Genomic DNA, 27,845 nt, shown 5'->3' with positions numbered 1-27,845 from the left:
CCACCCACACAAATTAGCCTGGGGATGGAACACAGGAATGTTCTACCTCTGAGTTACACCCCCCCAGCCCTATTTTTTAATTCTTTATTTTGAAACAGGGTCTAAGTTGCTGAGGCTGGCCTCAAACTTGCAATCCTCCTATCTTAGCCTTCCTAATATTGGGATTTACAAGCAGTGTGTCACCACATCCATCTTAGCTTATTCTTGCTTCCCTTCTACCCCCCAAAATTACCTTTATAGCTAGGCAGTTGGCTAAATGACAAAAAGAGGCCTTCATTTTTTTTTTTTTTTTTGGTGGTACTGGGGTTCCTGGAAGCCCTTCTACCTCCTGGATACACTCCCACGGGCTACACTCCCAGACCTATTTTTTTTTAACATTTTTATGTGGAAACAGAGTCTCTTAAGCCAGCGAGATCCTCCTGTCTCCGCCTCCCAAGCGCGGGGATTACAAGCATGCGCCACCACGCCCGGCAGAGGCCTTCATTTTTAAAAGAGTTCTGGACATGGATGTCGTGGATAGAATTAAATATTTGTATTTCAGTCTTGGATTGGCCACAGTGTCTGGTGTGATCCTAGGCCAGTCGACCACCCTCCCTTAGATAAAGCTCGTTCCTTCTATTAGTGGGAAAACCCCTGAGGCCCTTAGTCTTTCCTTAAATGGTGACATTTTCAGAGGGCTTGTGCTGTTTTCTGCACGTTCACAAGATGAGGTCCAGAGGAGCTTGGGAACGTAAGAGGAGCTTTCTAAAACATCCTTGTGCTGTGTGCAGTGGGATTCACATGACTCTGGTATTAAATGCTTGGCTTTCTTTGTTGTTGTTTGATAGCTGATTTATTTTATTTTATTTATTTTTTTGTGGTACTGGGGATGGAACTCAGGGGCATTCTACCTCCAAGCTACACCCCAGCCCTAGTTGTTTTTTTTTTTTTTTTTGAAACAGGGTCTCACTGAGCTGCAAAGGGCCTAAGTAGTAGCTGAGGCTGGCTGTGAACCGCGATCCTCCTGTCTCAGCCTCCCAAACACTGGGATTGCAAGCATGCGCCACCACGCCCGGCTTGATAGCTGATTTAGATGATGGTACTCTTAAGTCATTATGTCATTTAAGGAAACTAAGATCAAGTGGGGTGGCTATGAGTTTCTCCTTCAGTGGTTCCAGGTACTATAAGGGTTCTAAAGACCTCTTTACAGGGTAAAATGACAACCAACAATGGTTTCTTTTTAGAATCAGCTTGGGTCCTCCCTTTTCTTGTAACCTAAGAAATGAGTCATAGCTCTCTGTCCAGTATACACACCATGGCCATTTACTACAATAAACTGGCTTTTTATGTTCGAATATCAAAATTCCTGGCTGGTTCTCCACATGGATTTGCTTTAGAAAAATCTCCTTTTGGGACCTACTCTCCTGGCTCCTTTCTGTCTCGTTATATCTCTGTTAAACTTCGATGCTGAAGAGCAGGAGCGTTTACCTGCCGTTTCCTTAGCTTCAAGCATCTCCAAAAGCATCTGAAAAAGGAAACCCAAGGTGACAAAAAGACAAGTGAGAAGACGGTGCAGATGTCCTGAGTTAAGCACACGCTACCCTTACCTGTAGAGTAGTTAAGGACTTCAAGTGGTAAGTCCGTAGAGCATCCCAGCTGGGCAGATGTGGGATGGAAAGACACAGCGGGGGTTCTGTTTGCTCAGAGATGTCCCGAGCTGGTTGGAGGTCCTGAGTACTCCTGTCTCATCACCTCCTCTCAGGAGCTTGGAATCTGGTCCCTTAATCTCTTTCTTATCTCTAAAATTTGTGACCAGTTTTACTGGGTGTTGTGGGCGGGGTCAGATCTCCCCCTGGCGCAAATTCCTGCACGTGTCACAGAATGTGACTGTTTTGGGCGCGAGAGTCTTTAAAGAGGTAAATGAGTTGAGATGAGGTTGCGCAGGTGGGCTGACCCAAGGTAGCTGGTGTCTTCATAAGAAGAGGAAATTTGGACACAGACCCACAGAGATGCTATCTGCAAGCCAAGGAGAGGACCTCGGGAGAAAGCAGCCCTGTGGACATCAGGACCCCAGGCTCCGGCCTTGTGAAAGCTGGGACCAGACATTTCTGTTGTTTTAACCACCCAGGGGGTGGTACTTTGTCTGGACAGATGGGTAACACTGAGAGATATTAAGAAAAATGATCGAAAGAACAACTTGTGTTAAAAGAGGAAACGGAACCGAAGCCTGAGTCTTCGATCGCAGCCGGGCCTTCTCCGTGCAGTCCTGGACTGTGCACACGCGTGTGCAAGCACGTGCCCGCCTCCCGCCCTTGTTATCTGCTTGTGCATCCGCCCCTTCCCCAGAGCCGTTCACTCTGTCAGTGGCAATGAGCGTCAGCGCTCCCCTGATGCAGAAAGGAGGCCAGGAGGATTTATGGAGTCCTTGCAGGAACACAAATTCTGCTATATTCTCACTGACACCATAAACGCAATGAATAAATCAGAAAGAGAGAGAGAGAGAGAGAGAGAGAAAGAGAGAGAGAGAGTGAGTCAGTCAGTCCCCTGTTTCCCTTCCCGATCAGCGCGGGTGCCTGGCCCTCCACTCAGGTGACTCAGGTGGAGAGGGAGGAAGCCCGCATCCCCGCGGCACAGGGAGGAGGTCTGCTGAGGGCCTGGTGTGCAGGGGTGGCCAGGGGCGGGGGCTGGGCAGGAGTCTAGTGAGTATCCCTGTGTGTCCCTTTCCCGTGGCTACCACATCTTCCTGCCTCTGGGGTTTTGTCCTCTCCACCTCCCAATCCACCCTCCTTCCTTTTTTCTTTTATTTTTCATTTTTTTTCTTTTTTCAGTATGATGAGATCCATACTACTGATTTTTTTTATTTTTTTATTTTTAGTTTTTTGGTGCTACTGGGGCTGGAACCCAGAGGCTTTTTACCTCTGGGCTATACTCCCAGTCCTATTTTATATTTTATTTGGAAACAGGGTCACACTAAGTTGCTGAGAGCCTCATTAAGTATCTGAGGCTGGCTTCGAACCTGTGCGATCCTCCTGTCACAGCCTCCCAAGCATGGGGATTACAAGTGTGCGCCACCACTCCTGGCCTGATTTGTTTAAAAAATAAAATAAAATAAATCGGGTGTGGTGGCACACACTAGTAATCCCTGAGCTTGGGAGGTAGATACAGGAGGATCGCACAGGTTTGAAGCCAGCCTCGCTGGCTTAAGAGACCCTGTTTCCAAATAAAATATAAAATAGTTCTGGGAGTGTAGCCTGGAGGTAGAAGGGTTCCATCCCCAGTACCACCAAAACAAACAAACAAAAAGAATATATATATATATATATATATATCTGGTGTTATTATAAGTACATGCATATAATCCCAGTATGTAGGAGGCTGAGACAGGAGGATTGCAGTTCAAGGATAGCCTCAGGTACTTAGTGAGGTCCTCTGCAACTCAGTGAGACCCTGTTTCAAAATAAAGAATAAAATATAGGGCTGGGGGTGAATCTCAGAGGTAGAACACCCCTGGGTTCAATCCCCAGTGCCACACACACACACACACAAAGAAATAGTTCACAATATCTAGTTATTATTGTTTTTGCTTTTTGTGTATGTAGTAGGAATTGAACCCAGGTGCGTTCTACGTCTGATCTACACCCCAGCCCATTTAATTTTTATTGTGAAAAGGGGTCTCCCTGAGTTACTGTGTGCTGGCCTCGAAATTCTCATCCTCCTTTCTCAGCTCCCAAGTACTGGGATTGCAGGTGTGTGTCACCAGACCTGGCTTTTCCCTTTCTTTGCTCTTCATGCGTCCTCTACGTGCCCTCTTCCCTCTCTCCCCCCTTCCTCTCCTCTAGACGAATTGTAGCTCTCTACCACACCCTGACCCCACTGTGTTAAGACCCTTGGCTTAGTTGTAAGCACAGTGAGTCGATAGTGACTGTGCATCAGGCACCTTGCGTGACTCCCCATGGCCACCATTATTATCCTCAGTTTCCTGATGAATAAGCTGAGGCCTGTGGAAGTTTCTCGCCAGGGATTTCTCAGTCCTGGGACTCTGACTTTGGTTGGGTTCTAACAGGCACAATAATTCTCATTACAAAAGTGCATGGTTGGCGAGAGGAGGAGATGGGGCGTCTCTTCATCCCTTGGTTCCTTTCCTGGACTTGCTGGCTGGATGCTGGGGCTTGGGCCTGCGGTGTCCTGGGTCCTGGGCTCAGAGGCTAGATGGTTTGGGTAAAGCTGTGTGGCCAGGACTTTGTTCTCTGCTACGGTGTCTTCTCACCACAGGTGACTTTGAACACTGAGAGTGCGCCTAAGTGTAAAAGATGTGTTGCAAACATAAAATACACCCACGACTTCAAAGACAGTCTAAAAGACAGCATGTGAAATAGCTCATTAGGAATTTTGAAATATGCATCGCCTGCTGAAATAATAGCTCAGATAAATTGAGTTATAGAAAATATATCATTAAATAATTTCATCTGTTGCTCTTTACATATATTTTTTTAAATTGTGGTACTGGGGCTGGAACCTAGAGGCATTCCACCTCTGAGCTACACCCCCAGCCCTATTTTTTTATTCTTTATTTTGAAACGGTTTCACTGAGTTGCAAAGGACCTCGCTAAGTAGCTGAGGCTGGTTGAGAACCTTGATTCTGCTGTCTCAGCCTCCCAAATTCTGGGATTATAAGAGTGTGCCACTATGCTCTTTACAGTTTTTTTAATTAATTAATTTTTTCTTTTATTTATAAGTGGAACATATTGAAAATTGTATAAATTTAGACTGTGCTTGGTGCCCTCTCCCCCTGACCCCTGCCGTTCCCCTTCCCTCCTCCCAACAGTGACTGTCCAGATTAACCCCAATCAGAGTGGCAAGCATAAAGAAATCAAATAACAACAGATGCTGGCGAGGATGTGGGGAAAGAGGAACTCTTTTACACTGTTGGTGGGAGTGCAAACTAGTTCAGCCACTATGGAGATCAGTGTGGAGATTCCTTAGAAAACTGGGAATAGATCCACCATACGATCCAGCTATACCACTCCTGGATAGCTTTCCAAAGGGATTGAAATCAGAGAACTACAGCAACATATGCATACCTATGTTCATAGCAGCACAATTCGCAATAGCCAAAATATGGAACCAGCCCAGGTCCCCATCAACAGATGAATGGATTGCAAAATTATGGGAAATACACACAATGGAATTCTATTTACCTGTAAAGAAGAACAAAATCATGTCATTCACAAGAAGATAGGAAGATCTAGAGAAAATTATGTCAAATGAGATCATCCAAGCACAGAAAGAGAAGGGACTTATGTTTTCTCTAATATGCCCAAGCTAGGGAGTATGAGGGATCCCAGAGGGACTCCAGATAATGGGGGGAAACCTCAGCAAGGCTAGAATGGAAGGATAGGAGAGGAAGAAGGCAGAGGTTGATTAATGGAGGAGCTACATCCGAATATGTGTTAAAAGTATGGCTATAGCATGGTTAATCTTTACAGTTTTAATGTGCCTTCTAGGAAATGTAAAATTATAAGTGTGGCTGGCATATTTTTGTGAAACAGTGCTGGTCACGTGGCTGAGCTCTGGTTTCAGCCCTCATCCCAGTGCTGCACCCTGAACCCCGTGGTTTCCTCGTGTATTCTCACGTAGGGGCTGTTAAAGGGGTGTCTGGTTGCCCCCAGGTGCCGGCGATTCCTCCCCGCCAGTAATTAATGGAATCAATATGGTGGCGTCTGGATGTGCTGGATGCATGGAGCCGCCTGAGCAGCAGCACGTGGGTACTGTTGAGGGGATCACAACTTTGTGGTTCTATTTAGCATTATGGATTGCACGCTTAAAAATGCCAAAGGTGGGACATTTTATATTATGTGCTTTTTACCACAATAAAAAAGTAAAGTTAAAGAAAGTAAAGGAAAAAAAAAAAGAACAAAAATGTAGAGTATGTATCTGATGACTACCATGTAAAGGCTTTTAAAGAATGAAAACTTTCTGGCCAAAAGAAACGAGGCTAGAGGGAAGTGGATAGAACAGCAGCCAGTCAAAATGAAATACGCTCCAAGAGGAGGAAGAGCGGGGCGGGGAGGGACGGCAGAGAGTCTGGTGCTACATTGTGAAAGATTTTTAATTCCTCACCAAAGAATCTGCTCTTTAATTTAAAGATTTCCTAGCAGTCAGGTGTGGTGACGCACGCCTGTAATCCTGGTGTTTGGGAGACTGAGGCAGAAGGATTATAGGTTTGAGGACAGCCTCAGCAATTTAGTGAGACCTTTTTTCAGGAAAAATAAAATAGGACTGGGGGTTTAGCTCAGAGGTAGAATGCCTTTGGATTCCATGCCCAGGAAAACACACACACATGTGCGCGCGCACGCACACACACACACACACACACACACACACACACACACACACACAGATTTTCTAGCATGGATAATGATGCTAGCTATCCTTAGGAATGAACTCCAGGCCCTCAGTGTGAGAAGGAGCAGGCAAGGAGAGGGCTAAAGGAGCACAGATTCGGCATAGAGGAGGCTGGGCCTGCAGTAGTGGGGCTGACCAAGAAGGAACATTCTGGAAGGGACGTGGGGACTGAAGAGAGAAGGAGGGGAGCCAGACACTTGGGTAACAGGTGGGCACAAAAGGCCTAAGCCTTGAGGAGCTCAGAGGATTTTTTTGTTTTTGCTTTTGTTTTCTTCCTAGGGATGAACAATTACGACTATGATCTCCGGGAGATGGGGTTGGAGGGTCAGGGTGGGGAGGGCAGTGGGGAGCATCTATTCTCAGTCAGTTCCATGTCACTGGTAAGGGGTAGTTGGGCAAAACCATCCATTATTTTTAGGATTTCTTGGGTTCCTTTGTTTATGTATCTATCTACCTATCATCCATCCATCCACCCGTCCGTCCATCCATCCATCCATCCATCCATCCATCCATCCATCCATCCATCCATTCTGTCTGTCTGTCTGTCTGTCTGTCTATCTATCTATCTATCTATCTATCTATCTATCTATCTATCATCTGTACATTTTCTGGTACTCAGGATTTGAACCCAGGGCCATTCCATCTCCAAGCTACACCTTCAGCCCTTTCATTTTTACTTTTTGGAACAAGATCTCTCTTGCAGGGTTGCGGAGAGTCACGCTACTTGCTGAGGCTGTCCTTGAACCCGCCATCCTTCTGTCTCAGCCTCCCAAACACTGGGATCACAGGCCACCACATGTAGTTGTCCTTTTGTCTTTAATCAATTGGAAGCTTCCTCTTTGTTTTACTGCTTTACACTCTGGATTAAAAACAAAACAAAACAAAAAAAATGGGGCCAGACTGGAAAAAGTGGTTCAGGGAGGGCCGCTGGGGGAGCTAGTAGGGATTTGAGAGGATCAGTATTCAGAATTTTAGCCAATATATTGATCAGTTGGCCCCAGAGGCCAACCCTTGGGAACACCAAGAGGAGTCACACAGGGTCCTCAGGAACTTGAAAACTGCTTTAATCTGGATTTTGGGGCTCATTTCCAAAGCCAGAGAGAACTGATGTCTCCATTACTTGTCTCCCCCCTCCCCCCAGTACTGGGGATGGAACCCAGGGGCATTTTACCTCCGAGCTACACCCCCAGCCCTATTTTTTATTCTTTATTTTGAAACAGGGTTTCACTAAGTAGCTGAGGCTGTCTGTGAATCGTGATACTCCTGTCTCAGCCTCCCAAATGCTGGGATTACAAGCGTGTGCCACCACATTGGCTTTTGGTACCTGTTTTAATGAGTATCTTTCGTCCTCAGGATCCCTGAGTTTTGGTGAATTTTGATTGGGCAGGAGTTCAGGTTTACTTCAGGTTGCTTTATCCTTGTGGATCATAAATTCTTGTTGAGGAGGGTGAAGGAGGAGTTGCATGCGTTGTCTAAATAGATAGGCTTTTGGTACGAATTCCCGCGACTGCACAGCCGCTGGGTCTGGGCAGTCTCGCTGTCCGCCTTGCTCCCTGGGAATATCCCGTTTTGTCTCTGAAGGGACCAGTTTCTCATTTCCCACCAGCAGGGTGTGTTTCCAGGGTGATTTGCTTAGTGAATTGAGGCTGGAACAGGGCAGGTGCAGGTGCACAAGGTTGGGTTTTATTTTTTTATACTTTATTTTTTTTATACTTCTATTGGTGCCTTCTAATTCTACATCATAGTGAGCTTCAGAGCGATGCGATCATACAGGCACGCTTGTATTTTTTCGTAAAATAGAATTGAGTCTTTTGCCTTGACCCAGCACTGGGTTATACCAGTGTGTGGCCAAGATTGGTCCAGATGAGCTCTGTATTGGGGAAGGAAATTTTCTCCCTCCCCCCATTTTCAAACCAGGGAAAGGGCCACTTTTTCTCAAAGGATGTCTTAGGAGCCGGCAGCAGCAGCAGGAGGGTAGCCGGTGGGGAGCCAGGGGTCAGGAGCAGTTGAGCAATTAATAGTTCCTATAAAAGACAGCCGCGCGTATTTGCTGTCTAGCATCGACTCTCTGTGAATCCGAGCAACACCGAAATTAATTGTGAAGCCAGAAAAGGCTATTTTCTGCTTCTTGTTAAATAAGTAGCATCCACACGGCGGCACGTTCCAGCCGGCTGCATCTGCACACATCGCTTCTTGGAAAGGAGGCGTGAAACCAATTTACTTTCAAAACTTCCCACGAGGTCATGCTAATCGCACAGCTTTCAGCCCTTCACTACTCCGAATCCCGGCTCGGGCCAGAGCCCGCAGCCCGCGGCCCCTGGTCGCTGTCTGCCTCGCTGTGGGGCTTCCCTCATGGCCCACCCTGTTGAATTCATCCCATCCAGCACGGCTGCCCAGATTTTGCTATTTCGAATGAGATTTACAAAGCAAGCCATGCTAATGACTTTGTTATTCTCTGCTCTGACTGCTGTAACAAAACACCAGAAGTGGGGCAGTGAGAAAGAGCACAGCAATCCCAGAGGCTGGAGCCAGGCGTGGGGGCGCACGCTTATAATCCCAGAATTCGGGAGGCTGGAGAGGAGGATCCTGGTTCTCAGACAGCCTCAGCCACTTAGTGAGGCCCTTTGCCATTCAGTGAGACCCTGTTTCAAAATAAAGAATAAAAAATAGGGCTGGGAGTGCAGCTCAGAGGTAGAATGCCCCTGGCTTCCATCCCCAGTCCAAGACCAAGCAAGGTGTGTGTCCCGAGGCCTCTCTGTCTTCCAGAGAGGACAAAGTGGTCATCTTCTCACTGTCTTCTTGTGCCTTTCTTCTGGTGTCTCTCTTCTCATAAAGACCCCTGTCTTGGTTTGGGGACCTATCGGATGACCACATTTAACCTTCATTTCCTTCTTATGGGGATGCAGCTGAGGATTGAACCCAGGATGTTTGACCTCCAAGCTACACCCTACATTTATTTATTTATTTATTTATTTATTTATTTATTTATTTATTGCAGTACTGGAGATTGAAACAGGGATGTTTTACTTCCAAGCTATATCCCCAGACCTATTTTTTCTATTTTTTATTCTTTATTTTGAAACAGGGTCTTACTAAGTTGCAGAGGACCTCACTAAGTAGTCGAGGCTGGCTGTGAACCTGCGATCCTCCTGTCTCAGCCTCCAAGTATTGAGATTACAAGTGTGCGCCACCATGCCCAGCTCCCCTTTTAATTAAATTAATTAGTTAATTTACTTATTTATTTGTTTATTTATTTTTGAGGTATTGGGGTGGAACCCAGAGGCTTTCTACCTCCAGGCTATACTCCCAGACCTATTTTTATATTTTATTTGGAAACAGGGTCTCACTAAGTTGCTGAGAGCCTCACTAAGTAGCTGAGGCTGGCTTCGAACCTGTGCGATCCTCCTGTCTCAGCCTCCCAAACTCTGGGATTACAAGCGTGCGCCACGCCCGGCTTTCCCTTTTTATTTTAAACAGGGTCTCACTAAGTTGCTGAGGCTGTTCTGGAACCTGCGATCCTCTTGTCTCAGCCTCTCCAGTACTGAAATTACAGGCGTGGGCCACCATACCTGGCACAACATAGCTTTTTTGGGGAGACACATTTATTTTATTGCAAATAGTAATCTTGAACCACTAAAAATAATCTGAATTATTGCCCCCCCCCCCTACACAGGCCATAAGATCCATGAGCGTTCCTGGTACACATTTGTTACCTAGAACAAGTGGTTTTTTTTGTTTTTTTTTGGTGGTACTGGGGTTCCTGGAAGCCCTTCTACCTCCGGGCTACACTCCCAGACCTATTTTTGCATTTTTATTTGGAAACAGGGTCTCCTAAGCCAGCGCGCGGGGCTAGCTTCGAACCTGCGCGATCCTCCTGTCTCTGCCTCCCAAGCGCGGGGATGACAAGCGTGCGCCACCACGCCCGGCGAACAAGTGTGTTTTTAAGTGCTCGATGGATGTTGTTGAATGAGAGATGACTTTTAGTTGAGTGTGCTGAAGACTTTAAGAGACCAAAGAGTTCTAAATGCTTCTTTTCTAGGCTCCTTTCCATGTAGAAAAAAATGTAATAGATCCGGACTTCTCATTTCTTAGGCATTTTGATTATTTAGAACATTATGGTGTAAGCCTGGCATGATGGTGCATGTTTGTAATCCCAGTAGTGGGGAGGCTGAGGCAGGAGGATCAAGGTTCGTGGCCAGCCTCAGCTACCTAGTGAGGCTGTCTGCAACTTAGAATAAAATGGGTCTGGAGGTGTAGCTCGGAGGTGGAATGCCATCCCCGATAACACACACACACACACACACACACACACACACACACACACACACACACACACACGGTGTAAAAGCACTTCAACAAAAGGACAAACTTTCCCAAATACAGCACACTTGTATTACGTGCGAAACACGTAGGCATGTTTTTGTGAAATTGCAAAGAAGTCTCTCTCCTCCACGTGGTTTTCTTCCTCTCAGTCGTAAGGAAGATCCATCTTACATCCGGCTTTTCGTCTGGGAGGCTGGCTATATCGACTACTCTAGACAGGGCTCAGAGTAATGGATTTTAAAGGCAGCGAGGGGCGATCCAAGATGAAGGGATGAATTTTAAATCCTGTTAACTCTGATCCTATGTAGACAGTCTCATCCGAGTCAATATTCAAAGAAGATGAGCGATTAGTCTGAGAGGAGACCACTGCTTGGGGATTTAAAAGCAATTCTATTCCAGAGGGTTCGAAACACTGAAACGTGTTTAATACGCTATGACCGTGGGTCAAGGGAGCAGAGGTGCTCTTTTTGCCAGCTCACCTGAGCCTCAATGCCTCCCCACTTTCTCTACAGGCTGATTCAGTGGAAGCAAAATCGTGAGGATGATAACACATCAGTGGACGGAGCGCATCCCAGGTGCCAGACACTGAGCGCTTGACTAAGCACATGGGCATAGGGACCAGTGGGCTGCTGGAAGTGGGTACCATGGCACCCGGATGATCTGTCATCCTCATTCTATATTGATGTCCTCCCAATGTCTGATGGAGGCATCAGCATGAGTCCTTTTTGGCCCCTTTCCTGATGGAGCGAGACCTCTGTGTGTGTCTTTTCTTCCTCTTCCTCTACCTTTTTATATTTTTGGTACCGGGGATTGAACCCAGGAGCAGTCTACCATCAGCTACACCCCCAGCCATTTTTTAAAATTTTTTATTTTGAAACAGGCTCTTAAGTTGCTGAGGCTGGCCTTTGACCTGCGATCCTCCTGTCTTAGCCTCCCAAGTACTGGGATTACAAGCGTGTGCCACCAACACCCGGCCCCTCTGTCTCGTTAGAGCCGCACTCCCATTCCATGCGGGGCAGATTCTTCCACCCGTTTCTTTCCTTCCTTTGGGTTTCGACACCTCTCCTGTATTTTCTAGTTCTCCACCCCTGCAGCTACTGCCTAGTGGTTTTAAATGTACTTGGTTTTAGCCTCGAGGGATTTCCATTTCTTTCTTCTGAGCTTAGCTATTTATTTAGAAGTCTATTTCCTGATTTTATCCTTTACTGCTAAGCATCCTTTTTTTTTTTTTTTTTTGCCCAGGGAGGGGGAGGATGGTGGAGAGAGTTGCCATATTGTGTGACAGGCTACGTCTTAATTAATGAAAGAAGTTGATGAATAATGTGCTTTGAGCGGTCAGAGGCTGGAGCTGCACAAGGCTTTGCTATTTATTTTGTTGGGAACACAGGGTCAGTCTTGGAAGGTGACTCCTTTGTTATAGTCTGGGAGGCTTTTTGGCTCCGATGCGTTGAGGGGCTGAGTCTTGATTTCACCCGCCTGTCATAGAAAGTTGGTTTTCTTGATGTGCTTGGCCTTCCTGCAGAGACCGGGAGCACGTACCCAGCGCTGGCTGCAACCATCCTCCATCTGGCCAGAGACCCCGCGGAGCTGGTGTGGGTCTCTGCCTTTCTCTCACCTGTTGTCTAGAGCATGCTAAACTTGCTTTTTACGGCCATTGGAGAACCACTTTGCTTTTATTCTTGAACACACTCCTCCTGTCCACAGCGATTTCTTTTTCAGCCAGCGACACTGGGTTTTCATCCCGATAGACTCAGCGTCACATCCTCTGTTCTGCCTGAAACTTATAATCGCTGGCAAATTAAATCCGGCAGCTCCCTTTGCTGAATTCCCTTGCTGGAATGCCTTTTCCTTAATTTCCCAGTCACTTCTCTCCCATTTTGGTTGTTAGATGAAGTGGATTAGATGGTTTTGTGTAATCGAGAGCAGCGTACCGGTTTCGGTGTGATCGGTGTAGGACTTGTCAGTGTAGACCTGGAGAAAACCCAGCTGGTCTTTGAGAACAGAGAGGGAGCTTAGCCGGAAGGAAACCTTTCCCAGGTGAGGCAGCTTTAGAATTCAGGACTTCCCCTGGGAACCTCTCGACCACTAGAACCTGGGCATCAAGATTTTAGATAGCGGTGGGGCACACATCTGGTATGTTGGTTTCCTGCGATAAATCATCACCAACTTGGTGACTTAGAATAACAGAAAACTGCCAGATGCGATGGCACATACCCCTACTTGGGAGGCCGAGACAGGAGGATTGAAGGTTTGAGACCAGCCGCAGCAACTTAGTGAGATCTTGTTTCAAAATAAAAATTAAAATAGGACTGAGAGTCTAGTTCAGAGGTAGAGTGCCCTTGGGTTTAAAATAAAAAACAACAATAACAACTTGTCCCCCCCCCAAAAAAAAAAAATTATTCTGGAGGCCAGAAGCCGAACATGAATTTCTTTGAGCCCAAATCAAGATGTGAGCTGGGCCATGCTTTCTCCTGAGACTGCAGAGAATCTGAACTTTGCCTGTTGCAGCATCTGATGGCTGCTGGCATTCCTGGGCTTGTGGTCACACCGGTGTCTCCATCTTTACATAGCCTTCTTCTTTGGGTCTGTCTGAAAGATATTGCGGGTCCCCCTGGTGCACAGATACACGCGGAGATCCATTATTGATTATTTGAATACCTTTATTTGTGGGAAGTCGGGCGCCAGCCCCCGCGTGCCCGCAGCGGGGCTGGTGGGGGAGAGCCCTCTCTCTCTGTCTCTCTTGGGCTCCCCTCTGTCCTCTGAACTGGCTTCTTCCTGACCTGGAGGGGTGGTCCCCTCTCGGAATCACCGGGCTCCGCCTCCTAGCTTCCGGCCCTGCCCCCTGCGGGGTAGGGGCAGCTCAAACCTTTCACTGTCTGTCTCATTTCCTCCTTCTTTTAAAAACTTTGGGGCTTGCCGGGCGTGGTGGCACACGCTTGTAATCCCCGTGCTTGGGAGGCAGAGACAGGAGGATCGCGCAGGTTCGAAGCCAGTCTTGCTGTTTCCAAGTAAAAAATATAAAAATAGGTCTGGGAGTGTAGTCCGGAGGCAGAAGTGTCTTCTGGAACCCCAGTACCACCAAAAAAACAAAAAACAAACAAACAAACAAACAAACAAACAAACAAAAAAAAAACTTTGGGGCTCGCAAATTTCATGCAGGATTATCTTCCCATCTCAGGCCCTTAACCTCATCATGTCTGCAAGGCCCTGTCCCAGGTTAGTTAACATTCAGGGTTCCAGGGCATAGGCTGTGGGCCTGCGTTTGGCCATTTCTCACTCTACCACCCAGGAGGCCTCAGGTGGCCCAAGGCCAGGGCTGGAGCCATGGGGAGGGGCTAGAGAGGCTCCCTCCAGGGTGTCTCCTCCTGGGGTCACACCATTGCCGACTCCCTTCAACTTTGGGAGAGGGAGGAGAGGGAGGAAGAGCAAGAAGCTGAGAGAAGCAGAGAGCCTGGAAATACAGACAGTCCTTGACTTAGATGGTTCAAGTTGGAGATTTTCAACTTTACAATGGTGGGAAAGCGATCCACAGTCAGTAGGCACAGGACCTCGCTATTCTGGCCCTGCAGCGTGTGGTAAGTTCAGCACTCTCTCTCGAGGGTGGGTGTCAGCAGCACGCTCAGCTCCTGTTCACCAGGTGAGCACGAGGGAACCACCAATGCCCTGTGGTACCCTGTGTCGCTCAGCCAGGATGGCCGGTTGGCTAGGGCTTTGCGTGGCGCTTCCAGCCTTCGATATCTTCAGCTTGCTGTGGGTTTGACAGGGATGCTCCATCCTAAGTCCAGGAGCACCCGATCCTGCTGTATTGGAACTAAATGTTGAATGGTGTATGACAGTCATGGCTGTGATTGTGATGATCTGAACTCCTGGAGAGAGACACTGAACTCCCCTTCTCATTCAGAGATATTTGCTAACCAGTTACCAGTACTTCATGGAGTCCTCCGGTGGCAGGGATCTTGGAGATACGGACACCCGGCATGGGCTGGTTCTGCCCTGGAGTGGGGCTCTCGTGGGGACCAAGGAGTGGGGGTCCAGTTCTCTGTGGGTCACACACGGGCTTGGGAGGAGAGAGGGGAAGATGGGGCCTACTGGGAATCGTTAGCAGCCTCCGAGCCTGCAGTGGAGGAGAAGCAGCAGAGAGAGGCTGTAGTTAGGAGATGGTGTTAGCCATGACCGCTGGAGGGTTTCCCTGGAAATGTATTCCAGAGGAGTTGTGCTGGGAAGAGCCTGCCCTCCAGACCCCAGAAGAGGGAATTATTTTCCCAGAGAGGGGTATTAGTTTCTTGTGGCTGCTGTAACAAATTTCCATGAACTTGGTGGCTGAAAGTAGGAAATTAATTCTCTCACAGTTCTAGAGGCCAGAAGTCTAAAAACAAAGGGTTGGCAGGTTTTATGCACCTTCCAGAGCCCCAAGAAGAATCGTCCTTGTTTTCTCCAGCTTTTGGTGACTGCCAGCATTCAGTGGCTTATGGCCCCATCCCTCTGGTCTCTGCCTCCTTCTCCCTGCGTATTTCCACAAATCCTCCCTCTCCCTCTATTTTGCCAGGATGCCTGTGAGGACATGTGGGCCCTCCTGGGTAATAACAAGTTAATCTTATTTCAAAGTCTACACTTAACCACAGCCACAAAGGCTCTTTTCTCAAGTAAAGTAACATTGATATGACCCGGGGGCTAGCTCATTGGGCGGCCATTTTTCAACCTGGTACAGACAATTAACGAGCTAAATGAATTATCCTAACAATAACTGTGCTGTGTGAAAGGCGGTGGGGGCAGATCATACTAATGCCTGGCTTTTAGACTTGTCTATTCGCCGTACTTTTTAGGATTTCACTGCCAAAGGGTGTAATTTTTAAAACATTGCAATGCAGAGACAAGCAGAGACCAAACTTAATTGTTCTTTTGAGCGTCTTTCTCCCCATCCTCCTAAGAGATAGAAAATACACATTAAGGGGGGAGGGATCAGGACAGTTTATAAAGATGCTGGTCTAGCGTCTGTTGAAGGAGTTGGGGCCAGACCACAGCCGGGGTATAACTTTAACTTTGGGGCTGGCGGTGCACAGTCCTCCAGGCCCTGGGGTGGTGCAGGTGTCTTGCTGAGGTACAAGAGGGCGGGGCTCCCGGCCTGTCTGGTTCCTTCGCGATTGCTCTTAGCCCTTGGCTGTACTTCTTAGCTTTGCATTAAGGGCTTGGAATTTCCTAAGCTCCATTTTCTAGAAAGACAGTAGATTCTGCAGTTGACAGCCACTTTTGCTTTGATGCTCATGTCCACTGGAACCTGCTGGTCACTGACTGACGGCGACATGCGCGTGGTGTGTGGGGAAGGGGAGCGGGCCCGCGGGTCCTACAGGTGCTGAGTGCGCAGGCGCGCAAAGAGGGCCTCGGCATATCTCCGGAGGGAGATGCTCTTGACTTACCCCCTGAGGGTTGGGTACAGTCCCAGGTACACGCAGGGTGGCTGGACTTCTTGGAGAGGGCCGGGCCGGGTCCGGGGGCGTGAGGAGGCCCGCCCGCTGAGACACCCTGGGCACGGGGTGGGTGCCGGGGCTGAGAGTGGAGGCCGGGCGCTCCCGTGGGCCCCAGGGTGGCGGCAGAGTGTAGAGTGCGCTTCTGGGGCTGTATGAGGGTCGGGGCAGGGACTGGGATTTCAGTGCTTTGATCCAGGCTGACTGGCCAGACTTCTAAAATTTTATTTCATACAAAGTTTGTCTTTGATGGTTGTTGTTGTTGTTGTTGTTCTTCTTCTTCTTCTTCTTCTTCATCTCCTCCTCCTCCTCCTCTTTTTCCTCCTCCTCCTCCTCCTCCTCCTCCTCCTCTTTCTCCTCCTCCTCCTCCTCCTCCTCCTCCTCCTCTTTCTCCTCCTCCTCCTCCTCCTCCTCCTCCTCCTCCTCCTCTTTCTCCTCCTCCTCCTCCTCCTCCTCCTCCTCCTTTTCTTTCTCCTCCTCCTCCTCCTCCTCTTTCTCCTCCTCCTCCTCTTTCTCCTCCTCCTCCTCCTCCTCCTCCTCCTCCTCCTCTTTCTCCTCCTCCTCCTCCTCCTCCTCCTCCTCCTCCTCCTCCTCTTTCTCCTCCTCCTCCTCCTCCTCCTCCTCCTCCTCCTCTTCTTTCTCCTCCTCCTCCTCCTCCTCCTCCTCCTCCTCCTCCTCTTTCTCCTCCTCCTCCTCCTCCTCCTCCTCCTCTTTCTCCTCCTCCTCCTCCTCCTCCTCCTCCTCCTCTTCTTTCTCCTCCTCCTCCTCCTCCTCCTCCTCCTCTTTCTCCTCCTCCTCCTCCTCCTCCTCCTCTTCTTTCTCCTCCTCCTCCTCCTCCTCCTCCTCTTTCTCCTCCTCCTCCTCCTCCTCCTCCTCCTCCTCTTCTTTCTCCTCCTCCTCCTCCTCCTCCTCCTCCTCCTCTTTCTCCTCCTCCTCCTCCTCCTCCTCCTCCTCCTCTTTCTCTTCCTCCTCCCTTTTTCTTTCTTTCTTTTTTTTTTTTGCAGTACTGGGGAGGGAACCCAGGGGCATTCTACCTCCTAGCTACACCCCAAGCCCTAATTTTAATCTTTATTTGGAAACAGGGTCTCACTGAGTTGCAAAGGGCCTCACTAAGTAGCTGAGTCTGACTGTAAACCACATCCTCCTGTCTTAGCCTCCCAAATGCTGGGATTACAGGCATGTGCCACCATGCCTGACTGCATCATCTTTTTAAAACATGCATTTTTTTTTTTTTTTACAGCTTTTGGAGGTTTACATGACAGATAAAAAGTATTTGCTGTGTATGGTGGTGTGTGTGTGTGTGTGTGTGTGTGTGTGTGTGTGTGTGTGTTACTGGGGACTAAAGCCAGGGGCGTTCTTTCACTGAACTACATCCCCAACCATTTTTAAGTTTTTTCACTTTGAAACAGATCTCATCAAGTTGTGGAGGCTGACCTCCAGCTTGTGATTCTCCTATCTCAGCCTCCCACATACAGGGATTACAGGCACATGCCACCAGGCCTTGGCTGCAGCGCGGTTTCAACATGTGTTACCACAATAAGCCGATCAACACACCCCCACCTCACACAGGTCTCACAGTTTTGTGTGTCCAGTGAGAACACCAAAAATATACTCTTTCTCCATTTTTCAGGCATACAGTGCACTATTATTGTTGTTGTTGTTGTTGTTATTATTATTATTATTATTATTATTATTTTCTGGGGATTAAGCCCAGGGTTATACCCCCAGCCCTACTTTTTTTTTTTTAAACAGTCTCACTAAGTTGCAGAGACTGGCCTTGAACCTGTGACCCTCTGATCCAGCCTCCCATGTACTGGGATTACAGGTGTGCGCCACTGTGGCAGGATATGCCATTATTAATTATAGTCGTCATGCTGTACATTAGGTCTCAGAGGGCTTTTACTTATTTCTTATCATGTACTGTGTCTCTCAAACAGCCTCTCACTGCAAACATATACTTATTTATCCATTATTATTTTATTTTATTTTTTGGTGGTACTGGGGTTCCTGGAAGCCCCCCTTCCTCCGGGCTACACTCCCAGACCTATTTTATATTTTCGAAACAGGGTCTCTTACGCCAGCACTGCTGGCTTCGAACCTTCGTGATCCTCCTGTCTCCGCCTCCCAAGCGTGGGGATTACAAGCGTGCGCCACCACGCCAGGCTATTTATCCATTATTTATGTACCTACATACCTTACCTCTGCACTGATGGAAGGAATGAACTGTGAAACAGGTTGAAATATAGTTATTAAAAGAAGGAGCCGGGTGTGGTGGCGCACGCTTGTAATCCCAGCATTCGGGAGGCTGAGATAGGAGGATCTGGGTTCGCGGACAGTCTCAGCTACTTAGTGAGGCCCTCTGCAACCCAGTGAGACCCTGTTTCCAAATAAAGAACAAAAAAATAGGGCTGAGGGTGTAGCTCGGAGGTAGAATGCCCCTGGGTTCCATCCCCAGTACTGGAAAAAAAAAAAAAAGAAGAAGGAAGGAAGCAGGAATGGGATGTCTCCTTTATCCTCCTCCCAATGGCTCCATAGCTGTGGACCAGAGCATCTCTTAGTGACAGTGGCTTGGGCGCTGGGGGGTGGAGGTGATGAATGAGCTGGGAGAAAGAGACAGACAGACAGAGAGTGAGTTTGGGCAGCTGGCAGGGGAAGCGACACCTGCTCTGGCTGGTCCCTTTACACAGGTGAGTGAAGCCCCCAGAGAGAAGCAGCAGCTGTCTTCAGCCACTGGGGTGGCGTTGGGGTGGTGCAGTTTTGTGTTGAAAAGACATCCTTCTCTCCTCCTCCATCCTTCCCCCTTCCTTCTTTCCCCTCCCTTGTACCGTGTCTGGTAAGACAGCTGGATGGGGGCGCTCCTGTGGGTAGTGGAGACCTGAGGTTGAGTCCTGACTGTGGGTGGCCGGTCACCTGAGAGGGGACTCGCCCAGGGAGGAGGTCAGCCTGGACACTGGAGGCTGCCTGGCCTGGAGGCCTGGGCGGGGTAGGGGAGAGCCGGGGAGGCCAGGGGAGCTGCACTCCTGGGCAGCGGGCTTCCCGCTCCCTCACCATGGCCAGAACTGACCATGGTTACAGATTTAGCAGAGGGAATGATGGGGAGTCCTGAGAGCCAGTGGGGAGAGTGCCCTTGGCTCCGGGAGAAGTTGGTATGTAGCTCCTGCTCCGGCCCCCAGACAAAAGAGTTTGACATCAATTCCCCCCTCTCCAGACCACCATGCAAGTTTGCTTAAGTTAATTCCACTCTCTTCCTTAATAAATGATTTTTTTTTGCTTTTTTCCTGTTGTTCTATCCCTCCTGATACTATTAAATGGAACATATTTATTTATTTATTTATTTATTTTTAAATATTTAGTAAGTGCATATTCATATATTGTCATGGTCTTTGATGAAACAGCCCTAGACAGATTATAGAATTACAGAATTGGAAGGGACCTTAGATTTAAATTAGTCTAAGATCCACACATTTTATTTATTTATTTATTTATTTATTTATTTATACCAGGGATGGAAGCCAGAGACATTCTACCTCTGAGCTATACCTTCTGCCCTATTTTTTATTCTTTATTTTGAAAGAGGGTCTCACTGAGTTGCAAAGGGCCTCGCTAAGTAGCTGGGGCTGTCCGTGAACCGCGATCCTCCTGTCTCAGCCTCCCGAATTCTGGGATTACAAGTGTGCGCCACCACGCCCGGCCCTGAGTGCGTTTATTGATGTGCAGTGCTGGGGGTGGGACCCAGGGCCGCGCAGGTGTCCTACCGCTGAGCTGCGCCCCAGGCGTGATGCTGTTTTAGATTCAGGGCTCCCCTGGTGCAGAGGAAGAGCTCTGAACTTTCTCCGAGTTCTTGAGAGTAGCAGAGGAGAAGCCTTTGCCTGTGGCGTCTGGTGACGGCCGTGCTCCCGGTGTCTCTGTAGGTGGCCATCAAAGTCATCGATAAGAAGAGGGCCAAAAAGGACACCTACGTCACCAAAAACCTGCGGCGAGAGGGGCAGATCCAGCAGATGATCCGCCACCCCAACATCACGCAGCTCCTCGATATCTTAGAGACGGAGAATAGCTACTACCTGGTCATGGAGCTGTGCCCCGGGGGCAACCTGATGCACAAGATCTACGAGAAGAAGCGGCTGGAGGAGCCAGAGGCCCGCAGGTACATCCGGCAGCTCATCTCTGCCGTGGAGCACCTGCACCGGGCCGGCGTGGTCCACAGGTAAGGGCCGCGCAAGCCACATCCCCTTTCCCAGTCGTGCAAACGTCTTCTAAGTTGGGTTGACACCAGTGTGGGGCTCAGAGAGTTGATAGTGGAAAGCCTTGGCTTGCATCTGGCTCTGACCTTTCAGTGGTTTGCTGGACCTTGGACCGGTCACTTCTCTGAACGTCAGTCCCTTCATCTGTCAAATGAGGATAATACTTCTCCATCGATGGAATTGATCAGTGAGTTAATATGTCAGAAGAGCTGGAACCGTGCACCATGTAAACATCGGCCGCTGTCTATGCAGTTACGATCGGTTGTTCAGGGGCCTGAGAGAAGAGTCTGAGAGCAGGGGACAGAGGGGACTTTTCAGCTCATACTACGAGGGATGGTTCGTTTGTTTGCTTTCAAGTGGGGGCTCTTCAGAGCTGTTTTCTGTGGGTGCCTTGACGCACCATTTGAATTATGAACTTGCCCTTGTAATCCAGGTGGTTTTCCCATAAGCCCCTGGGTTTCAAGGGCAAGTTCATAACTCAAACTTAGTTATACCAGCTTGCTCCCTATGGAGGAGGAGCTCCCAAGACTGGATGGAAATGGCGCTCTTAGCAATGGTGCTGCTGAGGATGGGCGCCTGTTTGTACTATGAAAATAAATTCCAAAACCATTAAAATGTTCTCTTTTTCCCAAGAAAGTGTTGGCTTCATCAGTAAATGTATGCTCCTTCATTCATGGAATTATAATAGTTATTCAGTTGTAAAGGAAAATTAAAAGTCATGTTTAATTAATTCTCCTTTTAAGAAAAGCAAGCTCAAAGGCCTGTCTGTGTTTTTTTGTAGGTACATACGCACAAATGCACACATACGTTTAGATATTTTTAAGTTGAGATACGATTCGCATACTCTAATTTTCACCGAGTCAAAGCGTATAATCCAGTGGTTTTTAGTATATCCAGAGCTTTGCAAATATTACCACAGTCTAATTTTAGAATTTTTTTTTATTACTCCCACAAAGGAAACCCTCAGCTCCCCTTAGCAGTCCCCTCCTCATTCTCCCTTTTTGCCAGGTCCTGGCAACCACTAATCTACTCTGTCTCCAGTGATCTGCATGTTCTGGACATTTCATATAAATGGAATCATACTATACATGGTCTTTTGAGATTGGCATCTTTTGCTTAGCATCATGCTCTTAAGATTCATCCATGTTGTGGCAAGTATGAGTACATCGTTCCTTGTTAATGGCTGAATAATATTCCATTGTATGGATGTAGCACAGTTTGGTCATCTCTTCTTCCTCAATTGATGGGCATGTGGGTTGTTTCCACTTGGGGCTATTATGAATAAAGGCATAATGATGAGTGTTTATAGACAGGTTTTTGGGTGAATATATGTTTTCACTTCTCTTGCTTCTCCTGAAGACTTCCACTCTTAGAACTACCTGATCATAAGATGGCTCTCAGTTTAACCTTTTGAGGAAACATGTATTTTTTAAGAATTCAGCCTCCAGTGGTACCTTTTATCTGTCTGAAAGAAGTTCATTTCTGACTAGTGAAGACAGCAGCTCCAGGCTTTTCCTTAATAAAACCTCAACCCTGTCCAAGTGGAGAGGCCTGTCTCTCCCACCCCCATGAGGTTGGCACGGTGGGTGGCCCTGCCCTGTGGTGTGTAAACCCAGGGATGCTGAGGAGCCAGGACCCCTTGCTCGGGCCTCTCCTGGAGCCAGTCACCGCTAGCCCTGCTCCGGATGATCCTCCTCGCCGAGGCGCGGGACCCTCTTCACAACCATAGTTGTACATGTTGTCTGAGGATCACGCTTTATTAGACGTCTCTGGCTTTCAATCAGCAAGGAAGGGAACCTTCAGAAATTTGCAGTAAACAACACTATCTGGGGCTCTTCCAACACGGCGAGGCCGCTGTCAGGGAAAGGACAGTGGTACGGGTGGCCGGCACTGTCTTTGTTCATTAAGGTGACCGAAGCCCAAACCGCCGGAATGAACCAGCCTGGATGGGTGACTCCGCAGGTCACAGTAGAAAGTGGAACCGGGAGGTGCAAGTGGAGGAGCTTTCTGGGAGACCCGGGTTGTTTCTCCAAGGTTTTCGCGCTGTCAAAAATAAGATGAGAGCCGGGCGTGGTGGCGCACGCTTGTCATCCCCGCGCTTGGGAGGCAGAGACAGGAGGATCGCGCAGATTCGGAGCCAGCCTTGTTGGCTTAAGAGACCCTGTTTCCAAATAAAAATGTAAAAATAGGTCTGGGAGTGTAGCCCGGAGGTAGGGATTCCAGGAACCCCAGTACCACCAAAATAAAAATAAAAATAAAAAATAAAGAATAGCCGGGCGTGGTGGCACACGCTTGTAATCCCCACGCTTGGGAGGCAGAGACAGGAGGATCGCCCTGGCTCGGAGCCAGCCTCGCTGGCTTAAGAGACCCTGTTTCCACACAAAGTTAAAAAAAATAGGTCTGGGAGTGTAGCCCGGAGGTAGAAGGGCTTCCAGGAACCCCAGTACCACCAAAAAACAAAACAAAACAAAAACAAAAACAAAAACAAAAAAATAAGATGAGAGCAGAATTCTCAGGATTGTTCAGGACAACAAAGCCGAACCTCGCGCAAGCCACGCGTCGTACACTGGTCTCTCCCGCGGGAAATTCTCAACTACCCTTTTAAAGTAATTTGAACAAAATCCAGTCCTTCTCCATGCAATTACTGTCAGAATGTCAAAGGAATGAATTTAATAATGTTTTGTTGGCAAAGGCAGTGTGCTTTCTCTCTTTCATCCTTCTTTCTCCTTACTCCCTCTCCTTGGAAATATATTCCTAATCCAGTCGTGGCCAGAGCTCCAGATCTTTAAAGTGAGAGGAGGTTGGAAATAGAGATAAGTATAGATTCGGGGGATGCCTTCGCTTTTCTGTCTGGAAAGCACATGAATGAATGTGCGCCACCATACACAGACACAGGAGACTGGGTAGTCAAGACACGTAGCATTAAAATATTTTCTTAGAGTATGTTCACGGGGTTTTAACTGAGTATCTTAACACTCAAAGCTTTCATACTACTGGTTTTTAGCATTTGTAATTTGGCTGGTCAGTGGTGGATTTTTGACTGTAGCTCTTTGGGCAATACTTTTGACAATAGCTTTCTCTAGCAGCGGAGAATTTTTCGTGTTGCAGAGGAGGAATGCATTTCATAAATTATTTGGAGGTTAGGTTTTCAAATGAATAAGAGAGCAGAGCATTTCTGAGAGACCATGGTGTCTCTCCCTGATGGGAAGAGCAAATAGATTGGATTACCTAAAAAAGGAATCAGAGTCAATTTGTTTCTTCTCGCAGTCCTGGGGATTGAACGTATGGTCTTATACACATGAGACAAATGTTCTACCACTGAGCTACAACCCCAGACTGCTGAAATGTGTTTTTTTCTGGCTATATATATATATATATATATATATATATACAGTTACTTAAAGGACTTCTGGTTCTCTATTAGAAGATGCTTTCAAAACTCAGTTCTTAATTAGGCTGATACTATACTGTTAGGTCACAATCAGCGTAATCCCAGAGAGTTCTCATTTACTCTGATGTTATATCTAAGTATTTAATATCTATCCAGAACTACTTAAAGATCACTTAGAAGAATCAAGTCTCCAAAATTCATATAAATATCATGTTTGTTCATATAAGTATCACATCTGTATACTGACATTTAAAAATATTTTTAAAATGGTATTTTATTTTATTTTATTTTTTGGTAATGGGGATGGAACCCAAGGGCATTCTACCTCCGAGCTATACGGCCAGCTCTGATTTTTATTCTTTATTTTGAAACAGGATCTCACTAAGTAGCTGAGACTGTCTGTGAACCGCGATCCACCCTTCTCAGCCTCCCAAGTACTGGGATTACAAGTGTGTGCCACCACACCAGACTTAAAGTGGTATTTCAAAAAAGAAAAGAGAGCTGGGTGTGATGATGCACACCTGTAATCCTAGTACCTGGGAGACTGAGACACGAGGATCACAGGTTCAAGACCAGCCTCAGTAACTGAGCAAGATCCTATTTCAAAACAAACAAAAAAATTTTAAAAAGGGCTGGGGGTGTAGCTCAGAGGTAAAATGCGTCTGGGTTCAATCTCTAGTAGCACCCCACCACCACCACACACACACACAGAGCCCATAAAAACAGATTCTCTCAGCTTCACATGAACTGGGACTTGCCTGGTTTCTTTGTGTCTTTGGCTCCAGTGGGTGTTGTTATTAATTCTTACACAGGTAGTGTATGGCCTGACATCATTACTTCATTTTAGGATTCCCTGAGATCCTCCATACTTAAAATACAACGGGATGGTTTCCCCCCCACCCTGGCAAACGTGTGCTCCCTGCAGGATGCTCAGATCTGACGATTTGCCTGTGGTCTACCGGGCCTGCCTCTTACCATGAATTAATAGGAATGCTGATTCTGCTGAGAGGCTAATTTGAGATTCATCTGTTCATTCAAAATAACAGAGTCCAATCAAAGTATACAGACAAAACATCACAGGGTAACACACTGCCGCAGTCCCTGTGCAGGAAGAGACAAGCCGTGGGGCCGCAGGACCAGGAGAACGAGGCCGGTGATCAAAGGGAGCTGGGCCTGTGCCCGACGCGTGTCAACACCAGCGCTCCCAGGGTCATGACCTCGTTCATTCATCAATATTGGAAAAGGGCCCTGAAGGCCTGGGAGGAGGGGGCGGAGCCTGCTTGGTTCTCTCAAGTCTGTGGGAAAGCAGGCATAACCTGTGTTGGGAGGGGACCAAGAAGTTCTTTTAACTTTTAGGGTTTTGGGGTTTGTTTGGTTGATTTTATTTATATTATTATTATTATTATTATTATTGTTGTTATTATTTTTGCAGAGGGAGGAGGAGAGGGACAGCAGATGAGAGGAGAAATATTTCTGCTCACATCTGGGAGCTGTTTGGGGTCCAAGTAATTTCTGCTCACATCTGGGAGCTGTTTGGGGTCCAAGTGCTGTGTCAGAGCTTTTGTGTTTAACTTTTTTTTTTCTTTTTTTTTTTTTTGTGGTACTGGGGATGGAACTCAGGGGCATTCTACCTCCGAGCGACACCCCCAGCCCTATTTTTTATCTTTATTTTGAAACAGGGTCTCACTGAGTTGCAAAGGGCCTCACTCAGTAGCTGAGGCTGGCCGTGAACTGTGATCCTCCTGTCTCAGCCTCCCGAGTTCTGGGATTTACAAGCGTGCGCCACTGTAGTGACTTTGAATTGGGTTTTGCCGTCCACGATCGCCAGTGCGTGATCTGGCGAAGCTGCAGCCCCAGGGCCCTGTGGATGGGCGCGCGCGGTGGTCTGTGGCGTTGACGTTGCAGGCCGACCGCTTGTGTGCACACCGGGCTCTGCCACCGAAGGGTCGCACCCGGCAGACTCCTCAGGCACCCCTCCTCTTTCCACATCTGCATAGTAGGGACACTGGATTATCCACTTCTATATTGTGGGGAGGAGCTACATCAATCCTGTGAAACGCTCAAACCCTCGTGACGGTCCCAATTCCTCAGGCCATTTTGTTTGTGAGTTCTGGGTATTCAGGGCCCCAGCAATGCCCTCTGCGGAGCTGCCCATCCCTTCTTCGGCTGGTCCCAGGTCTAAGCTCACCTTCCCCAGGAAGCCCTCCAGGCACAGCCCCTGGCCGCACGCGGGCCCACAGCACCCGCCCTTTGCCTGGCAAGCACGCATCCCAGGACTACCTGGCTGGCTGATCTGTCTCCTGCCTAAGCCTTTGCTGACCTAGGACCTAGCCCAGAGGGGACACAGTAAGACTGTGAAACAGATGAAGGAAAATGGAATGGATACAACTAATATCAGAATGGAACCTTTCTGGTAGCCAGACCTGAGGTTCTTTCTGGAACGTTCCATATTCTTGACATTTCAAGGGACTCTCTTCAGTGACGTAGTGCCACTTTTGTGCGGTTTCTAGGTCACAATTTGGAGAGTGGCTCTTTTCATTTTTATAAACAAAATTCATTTCTGGGACACTACAGGAACTCAGTAAAGGTTTCATTTTCAAATAAATAAATCAGGTCCATGTTTAACAAATTATTCTTGAGTTTTACCAACATGCCCATACTGTAAGTAAATAAAAGATTTATAGATCATTTGGTTTTAATACATTGCTTTTGAAGATAACGCTGAACCCAAAAAACTCTTGTACACTACAAAATGCCTGTTGCTCTGGGGAGTTCTGTGCTTTTCTTGGATTCTTTATTCTTGGCTTATTACTAAAATCCATCTTGTAGCCATTCCCACAGGCAAAACCCATCCCCCAACGTAATCCCGGAGTTTGGTCTAGCCCTCCTTGGGCCCCATCCCGCTGCCCTTTCTCTTGGAGGACCTCGCCCCCAAATTGGTTTATTGCCAAATTAATCACCATCTTTACCTCATCTTACCTCATCCATCTTTACCTCATCTTAAAATATTTTCATTCTTTCTTTTTCTTTACATTTTAATGGTACCAAACCCAGGGCTTTGCACATGTTGTCTTAGAATCTTTTTTTTTTTTGGATACTTGAGATTGAACCCATGGACATATTCTGCCTCTGAACTACGCCCCCAGCAGGTTTTATCTTTAATTAATTAATTTATTTGTGGTACTGGGGATGGAACCCAGGGGCATTCTATCTCCGAGCTACACCCCCTGCCTTTATTCTTTATTTTGAAACAGGGTCTCACTGAGTTGCAGAGGGCCTCACTAAGTAGCTGAGGCTGTCTGCAAACTGCGATCCTCCTGTCTCAGCCTCCCGAATGCTGGGATGACAAGCGTGCGCCACCACGCCTGGCATTTTTTATTTTAAAACAGGGTCTCCCTAAGTTGCTATGGTTCTTGCCAGATTGCTGAGGCTGGGCTCGAACCTGTGATCCTCCTATCTCAGCCTCCCCAGTTCTGGGATTGCAGCTGTGTGTCACCACACTTGGCTGGGTGTCCCCTTTACGATGCCATTTTCTAGGCATATTCAGATGCTTGGGGGCTTTCAATGAGCTGCCCGGGGCATCTGCTGGCCCTTTGGAGAGGACAGGACGCTGAAGCCTCCTTTCATGCCCCGGGGCCACCGTGTTCTGTTCCTGTTTCTGTGTGACCCCCAACTCCAGAGAAGCACAGCTCCTCCGTGTTTCTTGCGCTCCTTCTCATTCCTCCTTGGATCCTTTCTTCCTCAGTTTCTCGTCTTTTCAGTTCTTCATCCCACCACCCCCTTGTGGTGCTCCCAGGCTCTCCTGAATTCCTGCCCTTGGGCCTATGTCTTCACCTTGACGAGGGCCTGACCATCATGGCAGAGCCAGGCGTGGCCTGCCAACGCCCAGGGGAGAAACCTCCCTTCCTTCCCAAGCCAGTGACCCCATCCAGGCGACGTATGCAGGCACACCTATGACTGAGTGAGCCGTGGAAAATGGAGTTCGGGAGTTCAAGGAGTTCACCAACCCGGTTACCAAAGACTGCTGCTTTATTCAGACCAGGT

At 47.8% G+C, this 27,845-nt stretch overlaps 1 protein-coding gene across 1 annotated transcript in view; it reads left to right on the top strand.

Annotated features, from left to right (window-relative positions):
- The window catches only part of HUNK (hormonally up-regulated Neu-associated kinase), a gene marked incomplete at both ends in the record, with an annotated part of 124,255 nt that overhangs the window by 29,346 nt on the left and 67,064 nt on the right, over positions 1-27,845 (top strand). The window contains one exon of the mRNA XM_080696779.1: positions 20,081-20,373. Coding sequence (XP_080552905.1) covers positions 20,081-20,373 — 293 coding nt within the window. The remainder of the gene's footprint in view (positions 1-20,080; positions 20,374-27,845) is intronic.

Source organism: Muscardinus avellanarius (genome assembly GCF_963383645.1).
Source record: "Muscardinus avellanarius genome assembly, chromosome: 5".
NCBI lineage: Eukaryota > Metazoa > Chordata > Mammalia > Rodentia > Gliridae > Muscardinus > Muscardinus avellanarius.
Note: the sequence above shows the minus strand (reverse complement) of the source record. Positions and strands in the feature narration are given on the sequence as shown.